Source organism: Tursiops truncatus, chromosome 2 (assembly GCF_011762595.2).
Source record: "Tursiops truncatus isolate mTurTru1 chromosome 2, mTurTru1.mat.Y, whole genome shotgun sequence".
Classification (NCBI taxonomy): domain Eukaryota; kingdom Metazoa; phylum Chordata; class Mammalia; order Artiodactyla; family Delphinidae; genus Tursiops; species Tursiops truncatus.
This window is the reverse complement of record NC_047035.1, coordinates 163,419,087-163,445,606: the sequence shown is the minus strand read 5'-3', so window position 1 is coordinate 163,445,606 and position 26,520 is coordinate 163,419,087. Positions and strand designations below refer to the sequence as shown.

Sequence of the window (26,520 nt, the reverse complement as noted above, 5' to 3'; positions counted from 1 at the left end):
AAAAACATGCTCCAAAAGGATATATGCACCCTAGTGTTCACTGCAGCACTGTTTACAACAGCCAAGACATGGAAGCAACCTAAATGTCCATCAACAGAGGAATGGATAAAGAAGATGTGGTACATAAATACAATGGACGATTACTCAGCCATTAAAAAGAATGAAATAATGCCATTTGCAGCAACATGGACCGAGCTAGAGATTGTCATACTGAGTGAAGTTAAGTCAGACAGAGAAAGAGAAATATCGTATGATATCACTTATATGTGGAATCTAAGAAGAAATGATACAAATGAACTTATTTACAAAACAGAAACAGACTCACAGACTTAGAGAATGAACTTATGGTTACCGGGGGGAAGGGTGAGGGGAAGGGATAGTTAGGGAGTTTGTGACTGACATGTAAACACTGCTGTATTTAAAATGGATAACCAACAAGGACCTACTGTATAGCACAGGGAACTCTGCTTAATATTATGTAACAACCTAAATGGGAAAAGAATTTGAAGAAGAATAGATACATGTATATGTATAACTGAATCACTTTGCTGTACACCTGAAACTATCACAACACTGTTAATCAACTATATGCCAATAAAAAATAAAAAGTTTAAAAAATAAATAAATTGAAGAAAAATAAATAGGAAGAATAGTTTACATAACATATAAATTATAACAAATTTTAAAAATTGGAATTTGTAATCTCTAATATTAAGAGAAAATAAGAAATGAGCATAGTATTAGAAAAATATAGATAAATATAGCCTTTAATTCTGCATGTTTTGTGGACATTTTTCAAGATTCAGTTGCTTAATAATTCTATCTGTACTTGGTAACTTTGTTTTTATTTATTTGGGGTTTAGTGGTAGAGTTCTCTTTTAGGCTTACAGGGACTGAGGTTTAGGTTTAATGCCCTGAAACCAACCTCATTAAAAAAATTAATCTTGAGAAAAACTTCCTGCTACATTATTATGAAGCATCTGCATTTCATAAAAAATATAATTTATTTAATTTTTTCAAACATAGATAGTAACTTTCTTTTTGCCATGCAACATCTCTTTCTTATTTGTAATACTCTCACCAATATGAATGGAGCTTAAGGCAGAGAAATAATATGCAGGGAACTATGAAAATCAGACTCTTTCTAAATCAGGTTCATATTAAAGATTGTTAATTTACTTTGAACTCTGTATTTGGGTACTCTTTAGTAAAGCATGTATTAAATTAGTACAGAAATATCTCAAATGGCATTCCAGTTTGATGTGGAAATGTATGTGTCACTCAGAACATAATTTAATTTGAGGGATAAAAGAGATCAAGAGAGAAGTAGAAGTATACACTGGTCTTATGTGCTATTTCAAAGTCCACATTTTGACACAGTAGATATAAAATCTAGGTTTGAGAACTGAAAAACTACATTATAACTTTGACCTTCTCAAAGTCCATTTTTCCCACCTTACTATTTCTTCTGGGTAACAGTTGTTAATACTGTTGATGTATTCTTGAAGGAGAGATCCAGGTTCTGCTTTTATCTCTTGAATCCTTTTAAGTCCACCACTTGTTACAAAAAGTCGTCGAGCTTTGCTATCATGCGGCAGCACCTTGAAAAGTGAAGCACATAAAAATGTCAGCTTTTCTTTTCCAAGTTGGATTTTTACTACTGAAAAGCAATAATATATCTGAGGAAATGCATAAGAGAATTTATGTCCAATATACCTGCAACATAATGAGCCTAAATTTGCTGATCATTGGAAGTAAAATGCAGCCTTTTTAGAAATTTCTTAACTTTTTATGTTGTGGAGATGGAATAAAGGCAATGAACAGGAGCAAAGATAATGGAGAGCCACTCATATACATACAAGGTAAAGCAGTATCTGTTCTTCTCTTATACAAACTGAAGGTCTCTCCAAGCTCCTTAACAAGGCACAGAGGGCCTTCTGTGACTCAGGTCCTAAACACCTCTCCAGCGTCCTTCCCTACCAAGCTCTATGCTAAATTTTATTTCAATAATCTCAAAGGGTGTGTCCAAACCATTTCTTGCCTTTGCCTATGCTGTTTCCTCTTCCTAGAATACCCTTCCACCCTCCACACACCTCCCCCATTACTTGGCTCACTCTTGCTTATCTTTTTTTTTTTTTTTTGGCCACGCCACGTGGCATGCAGTATCTTAGTTCCCCAACCAGGGGTCGAACCAGTCCCCCCTGCAGTGGAAACAGGACCATCAGGAAATTCCCATTCTTGCTTATGTTTTAAGACTCAGCTCAGATGTCACTTCCTTTAAGAAACTTTCTCTGGGATAGCCCTATTCTCTTTTCGCAGGATGAGTTGGGTACTTTTCTTCTCTCATGGAATTCTGTTAAACCCCTATCTGTGCACTTGCCACATAATTTTTTTTTTTTTTTTTTGCGGTACGCGGGCCTCTCACTGTTGTGGCCTCTCCCGTTGCGGAGCACAGGCTCCGGACGCGCAGGCTCAGCGGCCATGGCTCACGGGCCCAGCCGCTCTGCGGCATGTGGGATCTTCCCGGACCGGGGCACGAACCCGTGTCCCCTGCATCGGCAGGTGGACTCTCAACCACTGCGCCACCAGGGAAGCCCTAAGCTAAACTCTTTATATATAACATCTCATTAACCTTTACAATGACCCTATAAATAGGTTCTTTTATTAACCCCATTTATGGGTAATCACACTAAGGTTTAGAGAGGTCAAGACTTGCTAAAGGCATTGCTGCTGGTAAATGGGGAATCCAGGCACCCCAGCTCCAGAGCCTGGGCTCATGGCCACAGTGGGATACTAATTCCAACAACCCTGTTTTCTTAAACCCAACCTCCTGAACACAGTTGATAGTTCAGGGTCCCCCTCCTGGCCATCCACAGCTGTGAGAACGCACTCACTCTCTCTCAGCCTCTGCTTTCAGCAGTCAGTCCCACTGGCTGAGCCCCTTCCAGCAGCTTGACCTTTCTACCTTACTACCTTGAATCTGCAGTGGTCTAAGAAATATGACAGCCACGTTTGTTAAAACTGTTCACAGAATAAGTCAATACACTCCAAGTGACTGTCTCAAAGCATCTCCGGTAAAGTGCATGCACGTTGCAAAAAATATTTCAGTGACTCAGAGACCTTTTACCTTTTCTTTATAAGATCTTCGCAGTGTTCCCAGATGAGTGAAACTAACAGACACTGGGAAAATTACCAAAAGTTACTTCTCAGTATAAATTATCTGCGCTATGAGGTTTTTATATGTTGACTCTTTACTCTCCAAGAACATAAAAAAGACAGTACAGAGGCTGTGAGGAAAATGTGAGGAAGAAGAAAGTGTGAATTAGTTATGTGTGAATTTTATTAGCTTATGTTAATTTTATTAACCTATTTTACCTTCCGTGTCAATATGATAGGTGAAAGTTAAGTAGTAAAACCCTGCCCCCATCTTACAGAAGAAAACATTGACCCAGCAGAAGCAACAAGTTAATACCCCATTTCAATTTTCTTCCCCCACTTCTAGGCTAAGAGAGCATGTCTTACCTTACTGAACTGTCCAACCACATACTTCAGAATATTGGGAGGAGCATCATACAGAAATGGCTCGAGAGCTGGTAAATAGGTGCATTTTTGTAGGATGTTCTTTATGGCTTTTTTACTCTATTGAAATACAAAGCAAAATACATACCAAAGTAAGTAATCAATGAAAGCTTGACAAGAATTCATGTCTTGTGTTCCTGGAATTTGAAAATGAAGTGAAGAGCTTGTGATGAACTTAACTGCTGTTGGTGACCAGGTCTACCAGCGGGATAGCGGAGATCACATCCACTGTACCATGCAGACAGCCTTACTCCAATTCTAACAGTTCCAAGCTGGTGATAGACTGCCAACTTATTAATCAAGAACTCTAATGACACTAGAAATCCACTGAGCTTCACTATCCTTCATCAAGAAATATACTTGAGTTTTGACTATAAACTTCTAGATCAGGATGTATATCATGATTAATAATCAGTTGTATTATCCAGCATGAAAGAAATATTAGTATATTAGTTAATTAAGATTTTGTTTACTTGTCAAGTTCTGGGTTTAAGATTTTTTTAACAACATTATTGAGATATAATTTACATACCATAAATTCACTCATTTTAAAATCCATGTATTTTTAGTAAATTTACAGAGCTGTGCAACCATCACCACAATCTAATTTTAGAACATTTTCATCATCTCAAAAGAAACCTCGTGCCCGTTTATAGTTACATTCTTGTGGCTGTAAAGTAATATCTCATTATGGTTTTGATTTGCATTTCTATCATCACTAATGATGTTGAACATCTTTTCATGTGCTGATTGATCATTTGTTGGTGAAATGTCTATTCAGATCTTTTACCCATTTTTTAGTTGGGTTGTCCTCTTATTATTGAGTTGTAAGAGCTCTTTATATATTTTGAATACAAGTCCTTGCTTGAATATATGATTTGCAAGTAATTTTTCCAAGTCTGCAGCTTGTCTTTTCATTTTCTCAGTGATGTCTTCTGAAGCATATAAGTTTTTCATTTTGATGAAACCTAATTTATCAATGTTTTCTTTTATTACTTGTGCTTTAAGCGTCACTTCTAAGAAATCAATGCCTAATCCAAGGTTAAAAAGATTTACTTCTATGTTTTCTTCTAAGAGTTTTATAGTCTTAATTCTTATATTTAGACCTATTATCCATTTTTAGTTAATTCTGGTATATGGTATGAGACATGGGTCCAAATTAATATTTTTGTCTGAGGATATAATAATTATCCTAGTACAGTTTGCTGAAAAGACTATCCTTTTAACATTAAATTGCCTTGGCACCTTTGTGAAAAATCAACTGACCATAAAAGGGTCTATTTCAGATTTTCAATTCAATTACTACATTGATATATATGTCTTTCTGTAAGCAAGTACCACACTATCTTGATTCCTGTAGCTTTATAATAAATTTTGAAGTTGGGCAGTGTAAGTCTTTCTTTTTCAAGATTGTTTTGGCTAGTCTGAGTCCTTTGCATTTCCATATGAATTTTAGGATCAGCTTCTCAACTTCTGGGGGGAAAAAAGCCAGCTGGGATTTTGACAGGAATTGTATTGAATATGCAGATGGTTTTCACAATATTGAATTGCCATTTTAACAATATTGAATCTTCCAATCTGTGAACATGGAATGTCTCTTCATTTATTCAGATCTTTTTTAATTTTTTTCAGCAATGTTTTATAGTTTTCAGTGTACAAGTCTTATACTTTTCTTTTTTCTTTTTTTTTTGCAGTACGCGGGCCTCTCACTGTTGTGGCCTCTCCCGTTGCAGAGCACAGGCTCCGGACGCGCAGGCTCAGCGGCCATGGCTCATGGGCCCAGCCGCTCCGCGGCATGTGGGATCCTCCCGGACCAGGGCACGAACCCGTGTCCCCTGCATCAGCAGGTGGACTCCCAACCACTGCACCACCAGGGAAGCCCTTACACTTCTTTTTTTAAATTTATTCCTAAGTATTTTATTCTTTTTGATGCTATTGTGAATGAAACTATTTTCTTAACTTCATATTTGAATTACTCATTACTAAGATATGGAAATACAATTGATTTTTATATTGATTTTATACCTAGTGATTTTGCTGAACTCTTATTAGTTCTAGTATTTGTGTATGTGTGTGTCTGTGTGTATTCCTTAGGATTTTCTACATATAAGATCACATCATATTTTGGATTTAAAATGTATAAGCCTTTAGAAAATGTGCCTTATATTTGGTTATTTATGGCTGTGAACGAAATAAAATTGTTCCTACAACTTCATTTTGTGAATTGTACAGAAATTACATGGGGTCAACAAACCCTTTTATTTACCTAATTCAGGAAATCAAGTAAGGTGTTACTTTGAAATAATGAATGAGAGACTATGAATTTTGCTAAATGTCAGAGCATTTAGTAGCTAGTGCTTATCCTTAGACATATATAATACATGATGATGTGAGGGAAGGGGTCATGGGCTATCTACTTAGGGCAACTTGAGTTTGAGCCTGGTTTTCCTATGAACTAGCATAGCATCTACAGTTCTACATTCACTAATTTTTCTGATATTTCTAAAAACTGACTTCAGCCACACTGATCAAAGCTATTGTAAAAACCACAGTAAGTGACTAGCAATACTATTTTTTTTTTATCTCAACAACACACATAAGCGTAGTAATTAACAAAATACAACTGTCAATTCTAGGCAAACACTTGGTGCCACTTCACTTGTTTTTCACAGAAAATGAAAGGAGTAACAAAAAATTATTCACTGTTGCTTTCCTTAATGAATGATCTCTAATGAAAACTGCTTAAAATGAAAAATGTTTCTTATTCAAAAGTTAATTTTATTCTGAAAGCATTCTGACCCAAAGAGCTATAGTTATTTAAATGAGGGGGGCACATAGGAGTAAATCTTCATGACCTTGTGTTAGGCAAAGTCTTCTCAGATACAGCTCCAAAAGCACAAGCAGCAAAAGAAGAAAAATACACTGAACTTCGTTAAAACTTCCTTTTTAAATGTGCTCTAAACAATACCATCAACAAAGTGATAAGACAATCCACAGAATGGGAGAAAATATTTGTAAATCATACATCTGATAAGGATTTGTATCCAGAAATATATAAAGAACCCTTACAACTCAATAATAAAAAGATAAATAGCCCAATTTAAAAATGGGCAAAGGGTCTGATTAGACATTTCTCCAAAGACGATATACAAATGGCCAATAAGCACATGAAAAGATTTTCAGCATCATTAGCCGTCAAGGACATGCAAATCGAAACCAGAATGTGATACCAATTCACACCCACTAGGATGGCTATAATAAAAAACAAAGACGATAACAAGTGATGGCAAAGATGTGGAAAAATTAGAACCCTCATACATTGCTGGTGGGAATGTAAACTGGTACAGTCACATTGGAAAAGAGTTTGGCAGTTCCTCAAAATGTCAAAAAGAGTTATCATATGACCTAGCAAGTTCCATTCCTAGGTACATACCCAAGAGAAATGGAAACATACGTCCACACAAAACTTGCATAATAATGTTCATAGCAGCATTATTTATAATAGTCAAAGAGTAGAAACAACCCAATGTCTAAGCAGTGAACAGAAAAATAAAATGTGGTATATATCAATACAATGGAATATTATTTGGCAATTAAAAGGAACAAAATATTGATATATGCTATGACATGGATGAACCTTGAAACTTTAAGTGAGAGAAGCCAGGCACAAAAGGCCACATATATTGTATGGTTTCATTTAAATGAACTGTCCAGAAGAGGCAAATCCCCAAAGACAGATAGTAAATTAATGGTTGCCTGGGGCTAAACAGGAAGGATGTGGAGTGACTGCTAATGGGAGAATGAAAATGTTCTAAAATTAGACTGTGGTGATGTTTGCACCTGTGAAGATACTAAAACCATTGAATTGTATAGTTTAAATGGGTAAATTATATGGTATATGAGTTATATTTCAATAAAGCTGCTAAAAATAAAGGGGAACAACCAAGACAATAAGAATACAATAATTAAATCAAATAATTATCTTAGAAATAGTTTTATAACTATTTGAATAGTTTTATAACCATCCAAATGCCAAATTAAGATGATACATTTCGATAGGATACCTCTGAATCAAAACAAGTGTAGTTGGCTGAATATTATCAAAATATATGTAGGTAAGCTGATTATATAAAAGATATATATTCTTTTCAGTTTTTATAAGGTATTTGAAATTACATAGGTGTATAGACAGTAAGGTTATGTGAAAATGTGCAAGAAATTCCAAGGGGCTGCTCCTTGGCTCTCTCTCATGGATCAGAACCAATTAGAGAATGCTTACAGAAGCTGACATGCCTTTGGGACAAAATGAACTTCAACATGGCCTTATAATTTGAAAGCTGCTACAGAGTAACAAATGAGAAACACGATTAGACAGTTCCTAAAGCTCTTGGATACATTTTCCCTACTGAGATAGTGTCACATCAAACAGATTTGGACTTTCACTCTAAAGCCTTTAAAACAACAACTGATAGAATCCAAGAGACCTTGGGGAAGAAAAGAAAAGGAATGATTAAGTCCCTACAATAAGAAAATATCTGGATGGATTTAAAGCCTTGGAAAGATTGTTGACAGGATAAAGATTGATAAATCACTTTTAATTTAATACCCACTGTATTTCCTGAAAGTAAATATTATATTAAATAAGGGCAAAAGGAATCTTCTATTAGTAAACCTAAATGTTTTAATAAAACCACCTTTATTAAACTAATACAAGATAAAAATTATCTGACTTCAAAAAGTAAAGTTATCAAACTTATTTTACTCTGGTGATATTTATACAACATAATATCATAATAACTCATTAAAAACCAAGTTATATAAACTTGGTAGCATGTAAATAGTATATAGTGCTCCCTCAGAGACTATTTGCAAGGGTTTCTCAAACTATAATTACTACTGACTCCACTATTAATTATTCATGCTCTAGCTGATGTAATCTTTTATTTCCCTGGATTACTAGAGGTAAGGGTGGGAAGGATGAGAAGTGAGGAGGAGGGAGGAGGGAAGAGGAGGAAGTGGGGAAGAGGAGAGGGAAGAGGGAGGAAGAAAGACAATTATGATAATGGGTTAAAGAAATATGCCACAAAAAGAGAACTACATACATAGGTTAAAATTATATGTAGGGCTTCCATGGTGGCGCAGTGGTTAAGAATCTGCCTGCCAATGCAGGGGACACGGGTTCGAGCCCTGGTCCAGGAAGATCCCACATGCTGCGGAGCAACTAAGCCCATGGGCCACAAGTACTGAGCCTGTGCTCTAGAGCCCATGAGCCACAACTATTGAGCCCTCATGCCACAACTACTGAAGCCCGTGCACCTAGAGCCCACGCTCCACAACAAAGAGAAGCCACCATAGTGAGAAGCCCACCCACCGCAATGAAGAGTAGCCCCTGCTCACCACAACTAGAGAAAGCCTGCGCACAGCAATGAAGACCCAACGCAGCCAAAAATAAAATAAATACATTTAAAAATAAAATAAAATAAAATAAAAGTATATGTATGTAAATCAGATGTACTTGGACAACTCAAAACTGGAAATGGAGTTGTGGTTTCTCACCAGAAAGTCAAAGAATCACACAATTGTTAAACAGGAAAAGACCTTAGCACATTGTCAATCTTACTCTCTACCAAGCATTGCCAAGGAATGGAGTCAACATTGGAGACAAGTAAGGGAAAAGCCCTAAATCTATTAAATCATTGCTTTGATCTAGAAAGTCTTATAAAAACGGGAAAAGCGTTAATCTTAGAAATCAACTTCCCCCAATGAATCTGTAGAGAAAAAACATGTAAACATAACCAAATCAACATAAACTCACTTCTATAAAATTTATAAACCAAATAAATGACTCACGACATCGCTTTCAGAGTCTCTCAACTGTAAGTTCAAGCAGACTTCCTGCCTTGTTAGAGCACCTAAAGTTGTTCCAGCAAATGTGTTTTCCTATTTGTTACTTCAGTGTTTTAATTAAAATTTAAAAGTAATTTAATTTACTGTTATTTTGATTGTCTTTTCTGTGTACTTCTCTCAACCCAAGTCAATTCTGAAAGCTGCTTTCCAAAAGTTACATGTTTTCCTAATAGGCAGTATGCTGGGAAGCATTGTTCTTTCTTTGAAATTCTAAAATTATTTTACAAACCCATCCTACTTTATATTCATGTTTTATGAATCATTTCAGTAGCTACTAACATTTTTTTTAGAAATCTTAATTTTTTTTTAAATGCATGATGTAAAAATGTTTAATTTAGTGAATCTTACAGTCATTTTTCCTTTAAGGAACAAATATAAGACATAATTAAAAGATCAGGCAGACTTGGAGTTAGGAGAGGTAGCTCATGCTTCAGGAATACCTTGGGAAAGCAGCTTAAATTTCTTTAGACTCAATTTTTTAATGTAAAATGGACTAAAGTACTCTCTGGCCAATTCCATCTCCAAAATCCTATTATTCAATAACCTATTTCATAAGAAAAGTCAATAGAAATGTAGAAGGCAACAACCAGACATTCATTTTACAAACAACTTTGTACCTACAGACAACTTTCATTAAAATATATCACTGATTTTTAGAGACAAGGGTAACTCATTTTCAAAGAGTCACCTCACTTCTTCTGATAAATTTATTTCTTGACTCAGAAAAGCGATATTGTCCATGATGAAAATTAAAACATTTTAATTTACACATTTTAAAGAATGAGTCAAAATCTAACAAAGCCTCATTAAAACAGTCAAGAATTAAGCACTTACTTTCATTTGAAGATCCTCAGAACTTTCGGTCGACATGTACAAAGAAAGCAGGACGGGCAAAGTGTTTGTGACCGCGACAGCCCGGGCATGCTCCGGAGTGTGCCTCCCAATCTGTCCCAAGGCCCAGGCAGCAGCAGCCTTAATATGATCTTCTGGCTCTTCCGACAAGCAGACTGACAGCTGGGGCACACCCTGCAGCGTTGATCAAAAGAGCAAGAGTTATGAATCCAGAGCAGGATTAAAGAGTCTTCCCTGTCTCTCAAACGTTAGAAGGAATCATTTTGGTCTTGATCCTTTTCTTAAACGGTTCAATAAATGAGCACTTCACAGGGGCTGTCATTTTTCAAGTCAATAAAATGACTAGAACTAATTTACCTTAATTATCTGTAACAATCCAACTAAACTAAATAACTCCACTAGCGTTTACTCCCCAAACAGAGGCATTTAACCAAAAAACAGATGCCACAGACCAGTATTTAGGCAAAACCAGATTCCCCCGTGACAAATTAAAAATGCGTAGGATTTTAAAACCTTTTGCTTGAGGGGAGGCCGGCTGGGGCCGGCGCACACATCCCAGACGCAGCCGGGCTGGTGACTCAGCTGCAGGTGGTGCCCCAGAGTCCGGGGAAGTGGCGGGGGGGCGCAGGACGGTCTCCGAGGTTGCCCCCGGGGCAAAGGATTTCCAGATCTGATCAGGGAGCTGGACTCCTCGGTGTCACCACTTAGAACACACATCCTTTCTTTGCTATCAACATCACGGATCACCAACCACCCCAGACATCTGCCTGTGTGACTTTAAAAAGTCAATGCAGCAGCATTTTGGTTGAAGAAGGAGACCTTCAAGATGGCAGAAGAGTAAGATGCGGAGATCACCTTCCTCCCCACAAAAACATCAGAAATGCATCTACATGTGGAATAACCCCTACATAACATCTACTGAACGCTGGCAGAAGATATCAGACTTCCCAAAAGGCAAGAAACTCCCCACATACCTGGGTAGGGCAAAAGAAAAAAGGAAAAACAGAGACAAAAGAATAGGGACGGGACCTGCACCAGTGGGAGGGAGCTGTGAAGGAGGAAAGGTTTCCACACACTAGGAAGCCCCTTCGCCGGCGGAGACTGCGGGTGGCGGAGGGGGGAAGCTTCGGAGCTGCGGAGGAGAGCACAGCAACAGGGGTGAGGAAGTAAAAGCGGAGAGATTCCTGCACAGAGGATTGGTGCCGACCAGCACTCACCAGCCCGAGAGGCTTGTCTGCTCACCCGCCGGGGCGGGCGGGGCTGGGAGCTGAGGCTCGGGCTTCGGAGGTCGGAGCGCAGGGAGAGGACTGGGGTTGGCTGCGTAAACGCAACCTGAAGGGGCTAGTGCGCCACAGCTAGACGGGAGGGAGTCCGGGAAAAAGTCTGGAGCTGATGAAGAGGCAAGAGACCATTGTTTCAGGGTGCGCGACGAGAGGGAATTCAGAGCAACACCTAAACGAGCTCCAGAGATGGGCGCGAACCGCGGCTACCAGCGCAGACCCCAGAGACAGGTATGAGATGCTAAGGCTGCTGCTGCCGCCACCAAGAAGCCTGTGTGCGAGCACAGGTCACTGTCCACACCTCCTCTCCCGGGAGCCTGTGCAGCCCACCACCGCCAGGGTCCCGTGATCCAGGGACAACTTCCCTGGGAGAACGCACAGCGCGCCTCAGGCTGGTGCAACGTCACGCTGGCCTCTGCCGCCGCAGGCTCACCCCGCATCTGTACCCCTCCCTCCCCCCGGCCTGAGTGAGCCAGAGTCCCCGAATCAGCTGCTCCTTTAACCCCGTCCTGTCTGAGCGAAGAACAGATGCCCTCAGGCAAACTACACGCAGAGACGGGTCCAAATCCAAAGCTGAACCCCAGGAGCTGTGCGAACAAAGAAGAGAAAGGGAAATCTCTCCCAGCAGCCTCAGGAGCAGCGAATTAAATCTCCACAGTCAACTTAATGTTCCCTGCATCTGTGGAACACCTGAATAGACAACGAATCATCCCAAACTGAGGAGGTGGACTTTGGGAGCAATGATATATATATTTTTTTCCTTCTTCTCTTTTTGTGAGTGTGTATGTGTGTGCTTCTTTGTGTGATTTCGTTTGTATAGCTTTGTATTTACCATTTGTCCTAGGGTTCTGTCTGTCCGTTTTTGTTTGTTTTTAAGCATAGTTTTTAGCGCTTGTTATCATTGGTGGATTTGTTTTTTGCTTTGGTTGCTCTCTTCTTTCTTTTTTTAAATTACTTTTTAATTTTTATTATTTTTTTTGCAGTACACGGGCTGCTCACTGTTGTGGCCTCTCCCATTGTGGATCATAGGCTCCGGCTGCACAGGCTCAGCAGCCATGGCTCACGGGCCTAGTCGCTCCGCGGCATGTGGGATCCTCCCGGACCGGGGCATGAACGTGTGTCCCCTGCATCAGCAGGCGGACTCTCAACCACTGAGCCACCAGGGAAGCCCAATTTTTTTATTTTTAATAATTATTTTTTATTGTAATAACTTTATTTTATTCTCTCCCTCCCTCCCTCCCTTCCTTCCTTTCTTTCTTTTTTTCTCCCTTTTCTTCTGAGCTGTGTGGCTGACAGGGTCTTGGTCCTCCAGCCGGGTGTCAGGCCTGTGCCTCTGAGGTGGGAAAGCTGAGTTCAGGACACCAGTCCACCAGAGACCTCCCAGCTCCACATAATATCAAACGGTGAAAGGTCTCCCAGAGATCTCCATCTCAACGATAAGACCCAGCCCCACTCAATGACCAGCAAGCTACAGTGCTGGATACCCTATGCCAAACAACTAGCAAGACAGGAACACAACCCCACCCATTAGCAGAGAGCCTACCTAAAATCATAATAAGGTCACAGACGCCACAAAACACACCACCAGACATGGTCCTGCCCACCAGAAAGACAAGATCCAGCCTCATCCACCAGAGCACAGCCACTAGTCCCCTCCACCAGGAAGCCTACACAGCCCACTGAACCAACTTCAGCCACTGGGGGCAGACACCAAAAACAATGGGAACTACGAACCTGCAGGCTGTGAAAAGGAGACCCCAAACACAGTAAGTTAAGCCAAGTGAGAAGACAGAGAAACACACAGCAGATGAAGGAGCAAGGTAAAAACCCACCAGACCAAACAAATGAAGAGGAAATAGGCAATCTACCTGAAAAAGAATTCAGAATAATGATAGTAAAGATGATCCAAAATCTTGGAAATAGAATAGACAAAATGCAAGAAATATTTAACAAGGACCTAGAAGAACTAAAGAGCAAACAAACAATGATGAACAACACAATAAATGAAATTAAAAATTCTCTAGAAGGAATCAATAGCCGAAAAACTGAGGCAGAAGAACAGGTAAGTGACCTGGAAGAGAAAATAGTGGAAATAACTACTGCAGAGCAGAATAAAGAAAAAAGAATGAAAAGAATTGAGGACAGTCTCAGAGACCTCTGGGACAAAAGTAAATGCACAAATATTTAAATTATAGGGGTCCCAGAAGAAGAGAAAAAGAAAGGGACTGAGGGCTTCCCTGCTGGCGCAGTGGTTGAGAGTGCGTCTGCCAATGCAGGGGACACGGGTTCGTGCCCGAGTCTGGGAGGATCCCACATGCCGCGGAGCGGCTCGGCCTGTGAGCCATGGCCGCTGAGCCTGTGCGTCCGGAGCCTGTGCTCTGCAACGGGAGAGGCCACAACAGTGAGAGGCCCGTGTACCGCAAAAAAAAAAAAAAAAAAAAGGGACTGAGAAAATATTTGAAGAGATTATAGTTGAAAACTTCCCTAATATGGGAAAGGAAATAGTCAATCAAGCCCAGGAAGCACAGAGAGTCCCATACAGGATAAATCCAAGGAGAAACACGCCAAGACACATAGTAATCAAATTGGCAAAAATTAAAGACAAAGAAAAATTATTGAAAGCAGCAAAGGAAAAATGACAAATAACATACAAGGGAACTCCCATAAGGTTAACGGCTGATTTCTAGCAGAAACTCTAGAAGCCAGAAGGGAGTGGCAGGATATATTTAAAGTGATGAAAGGAAAAAACCTACAACCAAGATTACTCTACCCAGCAAGGATCGCATTCAGATTCGACAGAGAAATTAAAATCTTTACAGACAAGCAAAAGCTAAGAGAACTCAGCACCACCAAACCAGCTTTACAACAAAGGCTAAAGGAACTTCTCTAGGCAGGAAAGCCAAGAGAAGGAAAAGACCTACAATAACAAACCCAAAACAATTAAGAAAATGGTCATAGGAACATACATATCAATAATTACCTGAAATGTAAATGGATTAAATGCTCCAACCAAAAGACACAGACTGCCTGAATGGATACAAAAACAAGACCCGTATATGTGCTGTCTACAACAGACCCACTTCAGACCTAGGGACACATACAGACTGAAAGTGAGGGGATGGAAAAAGATATTCCATGCAAATGGAAATGAAAAGAAAGCTGGAGTAGCAATTCTCATATCAGACAAAATAGACTTTAAAATAAAGACTACTACAAGCGACAAAGGAGGACACTACATAATGCTCAAAGGACCAATCCAAGAAGAAGATATAACAATTGTAAATATTTAAGCACCCAACATAGGAGCACCTCAATACATACGGCAAATGCTAACAGCCATAAATGGGGAAATCGACAGTAACACAATCATAGTAGGGGACTTTAACACCTCACTTTCACCAATGGACAGATCATCCAAAATGAAAATAAATAAGGAAACACAAGCTTTAAATGATACATTAAACAAGATGGAAAAATATTTATAGGACATTCCATCCCAAAAAAAGAGAATACACTTTCTTCTCAAGGGCTCATGGAACATTCTTCAGGATAGATCGTACCTTGGGTCACAAGTCAAGCCTTGGTAAATTTAAGAAAATTTAAATTCTATCAACTATCTCTTCTGACCACAATGCTATGAAACTAGATATCAATTACAGGAAAAAGTCTGTAAAAAAGACAAACACATGGAGGCTAAACAATACACTACTAAATAACCAAGAGATCACTGAAGAAATCAAAGAGGAAGAAATACCTAGAAACACATGACAATGAAAACACAATGACCTAAAACCTATGGGATGCAGCAAAAGCAGTTCTAAGAGGGAAGTTTATAGCAATAAAATCCTACCTCAAGAGACAAGAAAAGTCTCAAATAAACAACCTAACCTTGCACCTAAAGCAATAAGAGAAAGAAGAACAAAAAATACCCCAAAGTTAGCAGAAGGAAAGAAATCATAAAGATCAGAGCAGAAATAAATGAAAAAGCAATGAAGGAAACGATAGCAAAGATCAATAAAACTAAAAGCTGGTTCTTTGAGAAGATAAACAAAATTGATAAGCCATTAACCAGACTCATCAAGAAAAAAAGGGAGGAGACTCAAATCAATAGAATTAGAAAAGAAAAAGGAGAAGTAACAACTGACACTGCAGAAATACAAAGGATCATGAGAGATTACTACAAGCAACTCTATGCCAATAAAATGGACAACCTGGAAGAAATGGACAAATTCTTAGAAAAGCACAACCTCCCGAGACTGAACCAGGAAGAAATACAAAATATAAACAGACCAATCACAAGCACTGAAATTGAAACTGTGATTAAAAATCTTCCAACAAACGAAAGCCCAGGACCAGATGGCTTCACAGGAGAATTCTATCAAACACTTTGAGAAGAGTTAACACCTATCCTTCTCAAACTCATCCAAAATATAGCAGAGGGAGGAACACTCCCAAACTCATTCTACGAGGCCACTATCACCCTGATACCAAAACCAGACAAAGATGTCACAAAGAAAACTACAGGCCAATATCACTGATGAACATAGATGCAAAAATCCAACAAAATACTAGCAAACAGAATCCAACAGCACATTAAAACGTTCGTTCACCATGATCAAATAGAAGGATTGTTCAATATATGCAAATCAAACAATGTGATAATGCCACATTAACAAACTGAAGGATAAAAACCACATGATCATCTCAATAGATGCAGAAAAAGCTTTCGACAAAATTCAACACCCATTTATAATAAAAACCCTCCAGAAAGTAGGCACAGAGGGAACTTACCTCAACATAATAAAGGCCATATATGACAAACCCACCACCAACATCATTCTCAATGGTGAAAAACTGAAACCATTTCCACTAAGATCGGTAACAAGACAAGGTTGCCCACTCTCACCACTATTATTCAACACAGTTTTGGAAGTTTTACCCACAGCAACCAGAGAAGAAAAAGAAATAAAAGGAATACAAATCGGAAAAGAAGTAAAACTGCCACTGTTTGCAGATGACATGATACTATACATAGGAATCCTAAAGACTCTACCAGAAAACTACTAGAGCTAATCAGCAAACTTGGCAAAGTAGCAGCATACAATATTAATGCACAGAACTCTCTTGCATTCCTATACACTAATGATGAAAAATCTGAAAGAAATTAGGGAAACACTCCCATTTACCACTGCAACAAAAAGAAGAAAATACCTAGGAATAAACCTACCTAAGAAGACAAAAGACCTGTATGCAGAAAACTATAAGACACTGATGAAAGAAATTAAAGATGATACAAAACAGATGGAGAGATAAACCATGTTCCTGGATTGGAAGAATCAACATTGTGAAAATGACTATACTACCCAAAGCAATCTACAGGTGCAATGCAATCTCTATCAAACTATCAATGGCATTTTTCACAGAACTAGAACAAAAAATTTCACAATTTGTATGGAAACACAAAAGACCCCGAATAGCCAAAGCAATCTTGAGAAAGAAAAATGGAGCTGGAGGAATCAGGCTGCTGGACTTGACTAAACTACAAAGCTACAGTAATCAAGACAGTATGGTACTGGCACAAAAACAGAAATATAGATCAATGGAACAGGATAGAAAGCCCAGAGATAAACCCATGCACATATGGTCACCTTATTTTTTATAAAGGAGGCAAGAATATACAATGGAGAAAAGACAGCCTCTTCAATAAGTGGTGCTGGGAAAACTGGACAGCTACATGTAAAAGAATGAAATTAGAGCACTCCCTAACACCATACATAAAAATCAACTCAAAATGGATTAAAGACCTAAATATAAGGCCAGACACTATAAAACTCTTAGAGGAAAACACAGGCGGAACACTCTATAACATAAATCACAGCAAGATCCTTTTTGACTCACCTCCTAGAGAAATGGAAATGAAAACAAAAATAAACAAATGGGACCTAATGAAACTTCAAAGCTTTTGCACAGCAAAGGAAACCATAAACAAGACCAAAAGACAACCCTCAGAATGGGAGAAAATATTTGCAAATGAAGCAACTGACAAAGGATTAATCTCCAGAATTTACAAGCAGCTCATGCAGCTCAATATCAAAAAACAAACAACCCAATCCAAAAATGGGCAGAAGACCTAAATAGACATTTCTCCAAAGAATATATACAGACTGCCAACAAACACATGAAAAGATGCTCAACATCACTAATCATTAGAGAAATGCAAATCAAAACTACAATGAGGTATCACCTCACACCAGTCAGAATGGCCATCATCAAAATATGTACAAACAATAAATGCTGGAGAGGGTGTGGAGAAAAGGGAACCCTACTGCACTGTTGGTGGGAATGTAAATTGATACAGCCACTATGGAGAACAGTGTGGAGGTTCCTTAAAAAACTAAAAATAGAATTACCATATGACCCAGCAATCCCACTACTGGGCATATACCCTGAGAAAACCATAATTCAAAGAGTCATGGGGCTTCCCTGGTGGCGCAGTGGTTGAGGGGTGCAGGGGACACAGGTTCGTGCCCCGGTCTGGGAAGATCCCACATGCTGCGGAGCGGCTAGGCCTGTGAGCCATGGCCACTGAGCCTGCATGTCTGGAGCCTGTGCTCCGCAATGGGAGAGGCCACAACAGTGAGAGGCCTGCGTACCACTAAAAAAAAAAAAAAAAAGAGTCATGTACCACAATGTTCATTGCAGCTCTATTTACAACAGCCAGGACATGGAAGCAACCTAAGTGTCCATCAACAGATGAATGGATAAAGAAGATGTGGCACATATATACAATGGAATATTACTCAGCCATAAAAAGAAACAAAATTGAGTTATTTGTAGTGAGGTGGATGGACCGAGAGTTTGTCATACAGAGTGAAGCAAGTCAGAAAGAGAAAAACAAATACTGTATGCTAACACATACATATGGAATCTAAAAAAAAAAAAAGAAATGGTTCTGATGAACCTAAGGGCAGGACAGGAATAAAGACGCAGACGTAGAGAATGGACTTGAGGACATGGGGAGGGGGAAGGGTAAGCTGGGACGAAGTGAGAGATTGGCATGGACTTACATATACTACCAAATGTAAAATAGCTAGTGGGAAGCAGCCGCATAGCACAGGGAGATCAGCTCAGTGCTTTGTGACCACCTAGAGGGGTGGGATAGGGAGGGTGGGAGGGAGACGCAAGAGGGAGGAGATATGGGGATACATGTATATGTATAGCTGATTCACTTTGTTATAAAGCAGAAACATACCACTGTAAAGCAATTATACTCCAATGAAGATGTTAAAAAAATAAAACCTTTTGCTTTCCCTTGTTAAAAAAGTTAATTTAGAATCCTTTTAAAAATTGACTTTTCACCAAGTATAACAGATCTGAGAACAAAATACCTACTATAGATCCAAAATCAAATGAATAATATGAGCAAGAATCCTATTGAAGTAAATTTTAGGTAAAATATAGTCACTAAAACCTTTTCTGAAATAGTAAATTTCCATTAATTTTTGTCAACATTTAAATGATAGTTTTGCCCATTTTAACATGATTGAATGTCAAAGGAGGATGAGTACTTTTGTTACACAGATGGCATATGCTTATATCTTGCACTTCAAACTTCAGTTTTATCTAAATAATCAAAACAGAGTTAACTAAAGGGCCTCAAATGCATCACAGTTTATATACCCAAGGAAGAGTCAAATAACCAAATCAAATTATAATTCATTCTGTATAGGCATAATTTTCTAACTAACTTGAGACTAGAAGAATTATCACCTAAAATTTAGCACCACAAAAGCCACTATCACATGGGTCATGCTACCGCAGCAAAGGCCAAATGATCATATATACTTTTTTTCCCTCCACCTTTAAATTAGGTTTTTAAGACCAATTTCTTAAAGAAGAGATCTGCCATATTTCTTTGACTTCCTTTTTATGACTAAAAATGTGTCTGCCCATACAAAAAAAAAAAAAGGTCAGAATCTTTCTATCTTCAGAATGAGGTAACTCTCCAGAAAGTCCATACTTCTGAGACATACGAAGACTGAAGAAGCAGGAGGAAAAGAAGACAGCCAGCCCCCTTTACCCCATGCCCAGCACTCTGACTTACTGGCCTCAGTTGTTTTGAACGGCAAATGAGACAAGGAGCGCTGAATGTGCTTTGAACATTAGAAAGTATTATTTAGACTGGAGGTGTTCTCAGTCCTGAGAGTACTACACGGAACGGGAAAGGATGAGGCAGTGTTGCGTGGTCTGCCTCAAACTGCTGGTGCCCCCACCTTGATCTTCAGTTAAATGGAAGACAAACCAGATGGGAGAGGCCAGAAGCAGCCCCAGAACAAAGGCAGGGAGCACCTCCTGGTTAGTCTGGGGAAGAAACACAGGAAGCAAAAGCAATTGCTGCTTCCTTCCTCATCCTTCCTACAGTAGGCTTTCTGACTATCCACAAAAGAACCGAGAATCAAGAATCCTGATCGCATCCCCATGGTGACCCTTCAGAAAGCAGCACTACTGCTCTAGTCACTATCAGAGTCTTTGGTAATAGAAGAACAAAAGGAAAAGCTAGAGATAAAAAGGGAGTGAAGTAAAGAATTATCAAGGAATAGGTAGAAAATAAAGATCTGAGGTTCATTTTTATTCTGAGGATTAGCAAAGGATTAAAAAAAAAAATCCACACTTCTGTTTAACATACAGCAACAGATTTTCCATGCTGATAAGAAACCCACATCCTAGAGGGTTGCCGGAGACACTGGGAGCACGCAGCCTTTGAAGCATGCTTCAGGAGATCAATATTTATTCATTCAACAAATATTTTTTGATCACCTACTATGAGCCAGGGCTACGTGATCTGGTGGGTTAATTCCAAGCCGTAAATTGAGATAAGGCCAAATCCCTAGAGCAAGGAAACAGCATGTCAGAAACATGCTATCCAACATGTGCTCTGAATTGCCCATGTCCAAGAAGATAAATTAGCTCATGGAAGCTGAAGGAGAGAGAGCCATCCATTGTCATATCCTGCCCAAATGGCAGGAAGTGGGAGAATGTACGGAATAATCAAAATGACCACTGGGCATGTCATTTATGATAGCTGTCTTTAATCAAAGTATGCTTTACATATTTGTAAAGCCAATCCTTCAAGATACAAATACATGGTATTTAGATATAGGTGATACTAACACTCAGAGGTGTTGACATTTTATTGATATTAAACACTGAGTAAAACTTTAAACTTCCTGCCAAGTAAACTTTACTTCAAGCACTGCTTTGGGAAACTTACTAATAAGCCTTGAAGAAAGCTGGTAGTTCTTTGACTCTGGTCAGCTATATTTTACACTCTGTGGGATAGTATTAATCTGTGGTTCTGTCTTAGAGTATCTCACTGCAATACCCAGAGGAAAAGGAAGCAAGAACAAACCTTGGAAATGATGACTGCCATTGCCAGGTTCTCAGAATGAGCTGCCACGTAGCCAAGCATCATGATGCCCGGCAGCTTTATGTTTCCTTTGCAGGACCCAATGCAATCGATCACGGCAGCAACTCCCCCCGTGTTCACTATCAGCTGAGAAAGCTAAGAGAAAAGAAGGAGAGCTAGATAACCATGGCCCTAAAGTGTAAGATGATCTTTAAATATTACTTTAGCATTGCCAAATTTTAAAATTTAGGACCTAAAAAACGTCTGGTAAAATCTGAAATGTCATTTAGTGAAATTATTATTTTTATCAAAGAAGTGTACAAGGGTAACAGTCCTGCTATTTCTAATGTACAGAATATGCTCACTGTGAGGACCCTCTCTGTGGTTCAATTTTTCTTGCACGACTCTATCCTTATCATAATGGATGTCAAAACTCCTCACCTAAACACTAAGTCTAGGGCTAGTTCATAACTAGCTAACTGCTGAAACCCCCTATCACAAGGTGTGAGTAAGAATTGGATTAATCACTGAATGCTGAAAGGTGAGATCAGACTTGAAATAGTCTAGCCCCATTATCCTTCCTTTGCCAGCAATGATCTCTAGCTGACTGCACTCCAGTCTTGAACAATCTCAACCAGATAAAGATGTTGGGTGAAATAAAGAATGAGGACTTGGGACTTCCCTGGTGGTCCAGTGGCTAAGACTCCGAGCTCCCAATGCAGGGGGCCTGGGTTCAATCCCTGGTCAGGGAACTAGATCCCATGTGCCGCAACTAAAGATCCCCCACGCCACAACGAAGATCCTGTGTGCTGCCACTAAGGCCTGGTGCATCCCAATAAATAAATAATTTAAAAAAAAAAAGAATAAGGACTTAAAAGTTTAGTGAAATGAAATTGATTAGTGAAAATATACACAGAAAAAGACATAACTTCAGAATCTACCCAGGTTCGCTTCGTCTCTATTCCTTTCCCACCTCACACCTCAGAGCAGGAACCACCGTGCAAGAGCAGCTGTTAGAGCAGTTACGCCAGGTCAGGGGGCCTGATGGTCTCTCCCAACCTGGAGGGGCACCATCTCTCACTACGCCCAGCTGACCTAGAGTGACAGGACAACAAAGGTCCACGGTCCCTACAATCTAGAAATGGAAAGCAGAAAATGATTAAAACCTGAGATTTCAGACTCAAACTCCATTGATATAACCCAGTGGTTCTCAAGTGGGGGCACTCTTGTCCCCTAGTAAACATTTAGTAATATGTGGGGACATTTTTGATCGTCACAACTTGGGGGAGGGGCGCTACTGGCATCCAGCGGGCAGAGGCCAGGGATGCTGCTAAACATCCACCCTACAGTGTACAGGACGGCCCCTCACAACGAAGAATGACCTGGTCCAAAATGTCAACAGTGCTGAGGACGAGAACCCCTCACAACATGTGACACTGTCCCTGAGCCCTGTGAACAAACTGATGTTTTACTTAAAAACTAAAACTAACTGCATACTGTTGGGTTTTTTTTTTTTTTTTTTTTTTCGGTACGCAGGCCTCTCACTGTTGTGGCCTCTCCCGTTGTGGAGCACAGGCTCCGGACGCGCAGGCTCAGCGGCCATGGCTCACGGGCCCAGCCGCTCCGCGGCATGTGGGATCTTCCCAGACCGGGGCACGAGTCCCTTGCATCGGCAGGCAGACTCAACCACTGCACCACCAGGGAAGCCCCATACTGTTGTATTTTGAAGCTGTTTTTTTTTTTTCCTTGTTTTACCTCAGGTGTATGTTTTGCAATCTCTCTAATTAAAGTGGAAGCATTTTTCTTCACGTATTCATCTTTGTCCTTCAGACAGGTAAGTACAGCTGGAAAAATCTCTGCTTCAACCACCATTTCTGCTAGATCCACAGAATGTTTCGCAATCTGACTGAGAGCTGAAAGGATCTGACGCTGTTGAGCAAAAACCAAACCCAAATATTACATAGACTCCACTGTGGAGTTCAGACATAATTTAAACAGCTTCGTACACACTCAAATTCCTTTATAAAGAGGAAAAAACAATCACACATCCAACATAATCTAGGAGTCTCGAGGCATTCACATCCTAGTCTTCTTATACCTCAATACTCAATTTCTTAAATTCCCTCATATCCAAGTTAAACATCTTAGTTCACACTATTGACTATTTAAATCTCTTATCAGTTGAGGCTGGTCAAAGAATATGACCCTGGGATGAATACTATTTCTTAATTACGCAATACTTAAATTGTTAATTGACGATAAACACAGTAATGTAGTACAGTAACAATCAAGCAGAACTAACATTTTGGGATATTGCCAATATCATTTGTAAAACTTTACATTGCTTAATTAATATTGACAATTTTTAAATCTTACAGAATATAACTATTAGAATATAAAAGTATAATTGGTGACTATCAACTGAAAATTAGATTTTAGAAAGCTATAGAAAAGACTAATGTAAATATGGCAATTCTTACAGGAAACTTAAATATAACAATGGGCTAGAAAACCTTTAGGTCCCTTCTAACCCTGAGATTTAATCATTACGTGATTCTTTACTTTAATTATTAGTATTAATTCTGATGCTACTTCTAGTTTTCAGCGTTGCACATACTTTTTCCCAGTCACATCTTTATTGTCTAATCCTTACAGCACAGTTTTCACATATTAAAGGACCAAATACACAATATTTCGTATCTGTTTTCCATGATAATTTACTAATTATTTAAAAATGTATAATATTAATCTGCACACATTTCCATCTTCTTAGATTATCAGAATCCTGGATTGTTTGTTTCTTTATTTTTAACTACCTTCAACTTAGCATCAGGGTTCAGGATCATCTGGGCTAAGTGAGCAATTGCTCCTGCGTCCACCACTGTCTGTGCCAACTCCGGAGAATGCTTTGCAATATCACTGAGGGCCGAAGCAGCAACCCTTTTCAAAGCAATTTCTGGCTCTTGGATACAGAGCACTAAAAGAGGAATGGCTCCCGCGTCCACCACAGCTTGTGACAGCTCTGTGGGTCCAAGAAAAGTAATTGAGTGAGTATGGGTGACTGACCCTTGTACAAGCCACTTTTCACCCTGACAGATACAGCAAAGGGAAAAGGGGACGGTGTACTTCACTGTCTCGACATCTGCATTTCTAATCAGGCTTCCTGGTTTCATGAACCATGTGGACCAATCCTGAGCTGAAAAGAATACAGGTCAATAGATGGACCTCCATTTACATGAACACATTTGAGGTAGATTAAGCTGAAATGGCTTCCTATTCTTTTTTTTTTTAAGAGAGTAAGCAGATGTCAGCTGTTTAAGCTCTGACAATTCTGCACTTCTCAATAGGCAAGCATTTTATGCATGGTTTACAATAACAGAGAAAATTAAAGTACCAAAAATTTACCAACCACACTAATTAGGCAGTATTTTGTGCTATTTACATGAGTAAACATTAACATGAATCTTGTGCCAATAATGTCGATTTTTAAATTCCTTTCATCTTACTGTACTTTTAAAAGATTTTTTTAAAACTTTGTACAATATTAAAAGGTGTATTTTCATTGTACATATAAAAACACTTTCAAAAATGAGAACTACAATTGAACAGGCTTTAATATATATAAATGTTAATGTAAGATAAAGAAATAAATTTATCTTAAGCATTTTACATGTCAGAAATAGTATCTTTTGTATATACATGTTGATTCACTTGTGTGCCCAAAAATAACAGCTATAAAAAATAACACATTTTAAAATTATAGAGAACAGGAGACAAGCAGGCAGACCCATATAATATATGTGTAAAAACTGTCTGTTGAGAAGCATAAAACAGTGCATAGTTACAGATTCTACTCTCATTGTACTCATGGCCTTTCTTGCTGAATCACATATACCCATTTCTATAATCTCTTTCTTTCAAATTATGCTCTCATTTTCTCAGATTTATAGCGCCTTGGCAATTTATATCTTAATAGCCAAGCTATCAATTCAGCATATCTCTTAGTCTTTAAAGAAAATACAATCTTTAATTTTTCAAAAGATTGGTAATATCACATTTTCTAAAAGGAAATAATGTTAGAAAATACAGGTTAGTGTCCAACACTTGTTTTCCTTCAATTATTATAATTATCTTAAAAGTCCCGATCTTGCATAAACGATTCATTCATTCTTTCGTTAAACAAGTATTAATGGAAGGTTATTATGTGTCAGACTCATTCAACACGGGTGCAGATGACACACTTCTACAAATTAACACTACACTGATTAGCAAATACGTTTCAATTAAAAAACCCAAGTGTGAAATATGAAATACAATGGGAAGTTCACCTATTTATGTATTTTCACTTTTATACAGTTTCTAAGAGTAAAGAATCTGCAGTAAACAACTGTTTAAAAAACAGTTAATATGGGCTTCCCTGGTGGCACAGTGGTTAAGAATCTGCCTGCCAATTCAAGGGACACGGGTTCGAGCCCTGGTCCGGGAAGATCCCAAATGCCGCGGAGCAACTAAGCCTGTGCGCCACAACTACTGAGCCTGTGCTCTAGAGCCTGTGCTCCACAACAAGAGAAGCCACCAGAATGAGAAGCCCACGCAACACGAAGCCTTCGAAGAGTAGCCCCCGCTCTCCACAACTAGAGAAAGCCCGCACACAGCAACAAAGACCCAATGCAGCCAAAAATAAATAAAATAAATAAGTTTTTTAAAAGTTAATAAACAGTTAATAAAACTATTAATAAAAACAAAGTTCTTTTTAAAAAAATTTATCATCTTTGTAATTCCCATACATTTTAGGCTTTCCTTGAGTGAGTATCGTATCCTCCTTTTCCTGAACTCTATAATATTAATAATAAAGCAAACTCAGTTCTTCTGACTTGTTACCCATTCCCATCCAAAGCTGTTTTCCATTCTTTCTGGATCAGTGATGCTAAATGAGGGGAAGGCTGGGGAGGGTACCAAAGAAAGGTTTGCCTGAAGGTAATGAAGCTTCCAGGGACCTGGATGGGGCCTAGCAATTTTGTACTTGCAGTTTCATATACCTTACATCTCCAATTTATATGGTCCTACAAAACCCAGCTCTGTTCTTGGGTGGCACACATTGTAATTCATAAATGATACTGTTCTACCACTTTCATTCATATATTGGGTATAAGACAGTGTATATAAAGGTAAGAGTATAATAGACCTAAATAATGCACACCATACTATATTACACATTCCACAGGCTATTTCATCCTGCCTCTGTCACTGCTCTTTTTCCTGTGGTATATCCTTCTCCTCTTTCCTACCGTTGCTTCCTCTGGTATTTCTGTGCCAGTCGCTGTTGACGTCTACCCCATAGCCTTTGTCGGTCAGGGCGTGGGCTTGTGAATCAATCCTGGTAAATGGGACCTGAGCAGAAGTCAGCTAGAAGCATCTCTGAGTGGTTTTCCTCTGTAATAAACAGAAATACACAGGAGGAAACACCGCCTCTTCTTTGCTGGACATGGGCACATC

At 39.0% G+C, this 26,520-nt stretch overlaps 1 protein-coding gene across 2 annotated transcripts in view; it reads right to left on the bottom strand.

Annotated features, from left to right (window-relative positions):
* SPAG6 (sperm associated antigen 6) overlaps positions 1-26,520 on the bottom strand; it is a 74,975-nt gene that overhangs the window by 14,438 nt on the left and 34,017 nt on the right. Inside the window, exons 5-10 of one of the 2 annotated variants that reach the window (XM_019933169.3) lie at positions 23,841-24,046; positions 22,780-22,953; positions 21,028-21,180; positions 10,321-10,512; positions 3,523-3,639; positions 1,456-1,601 (exon numbers count right to left, since the gene is read on the bottom strand). In XM_019933169.3, coding sequence (XP_019788728.1) covers positions 1,456-1,601; positions 3,523-3,639; positions 10,321-10,512; positions 21,028-21,180; positions 22,780-22,953; positions 23,841-24,046 — 988 coding nt within the window. The remainder of the gene's footprint in view (positions 1-1,455; positions 1,602-3,522; positions 3,640-10,320; positions 10,513-21,027; positions 21,181-22,779; positions 22,954-23,840; positions 24,047-26,520) is intronic. The other variant, XM_019933170.3, reaches the window with a different exon arrangement.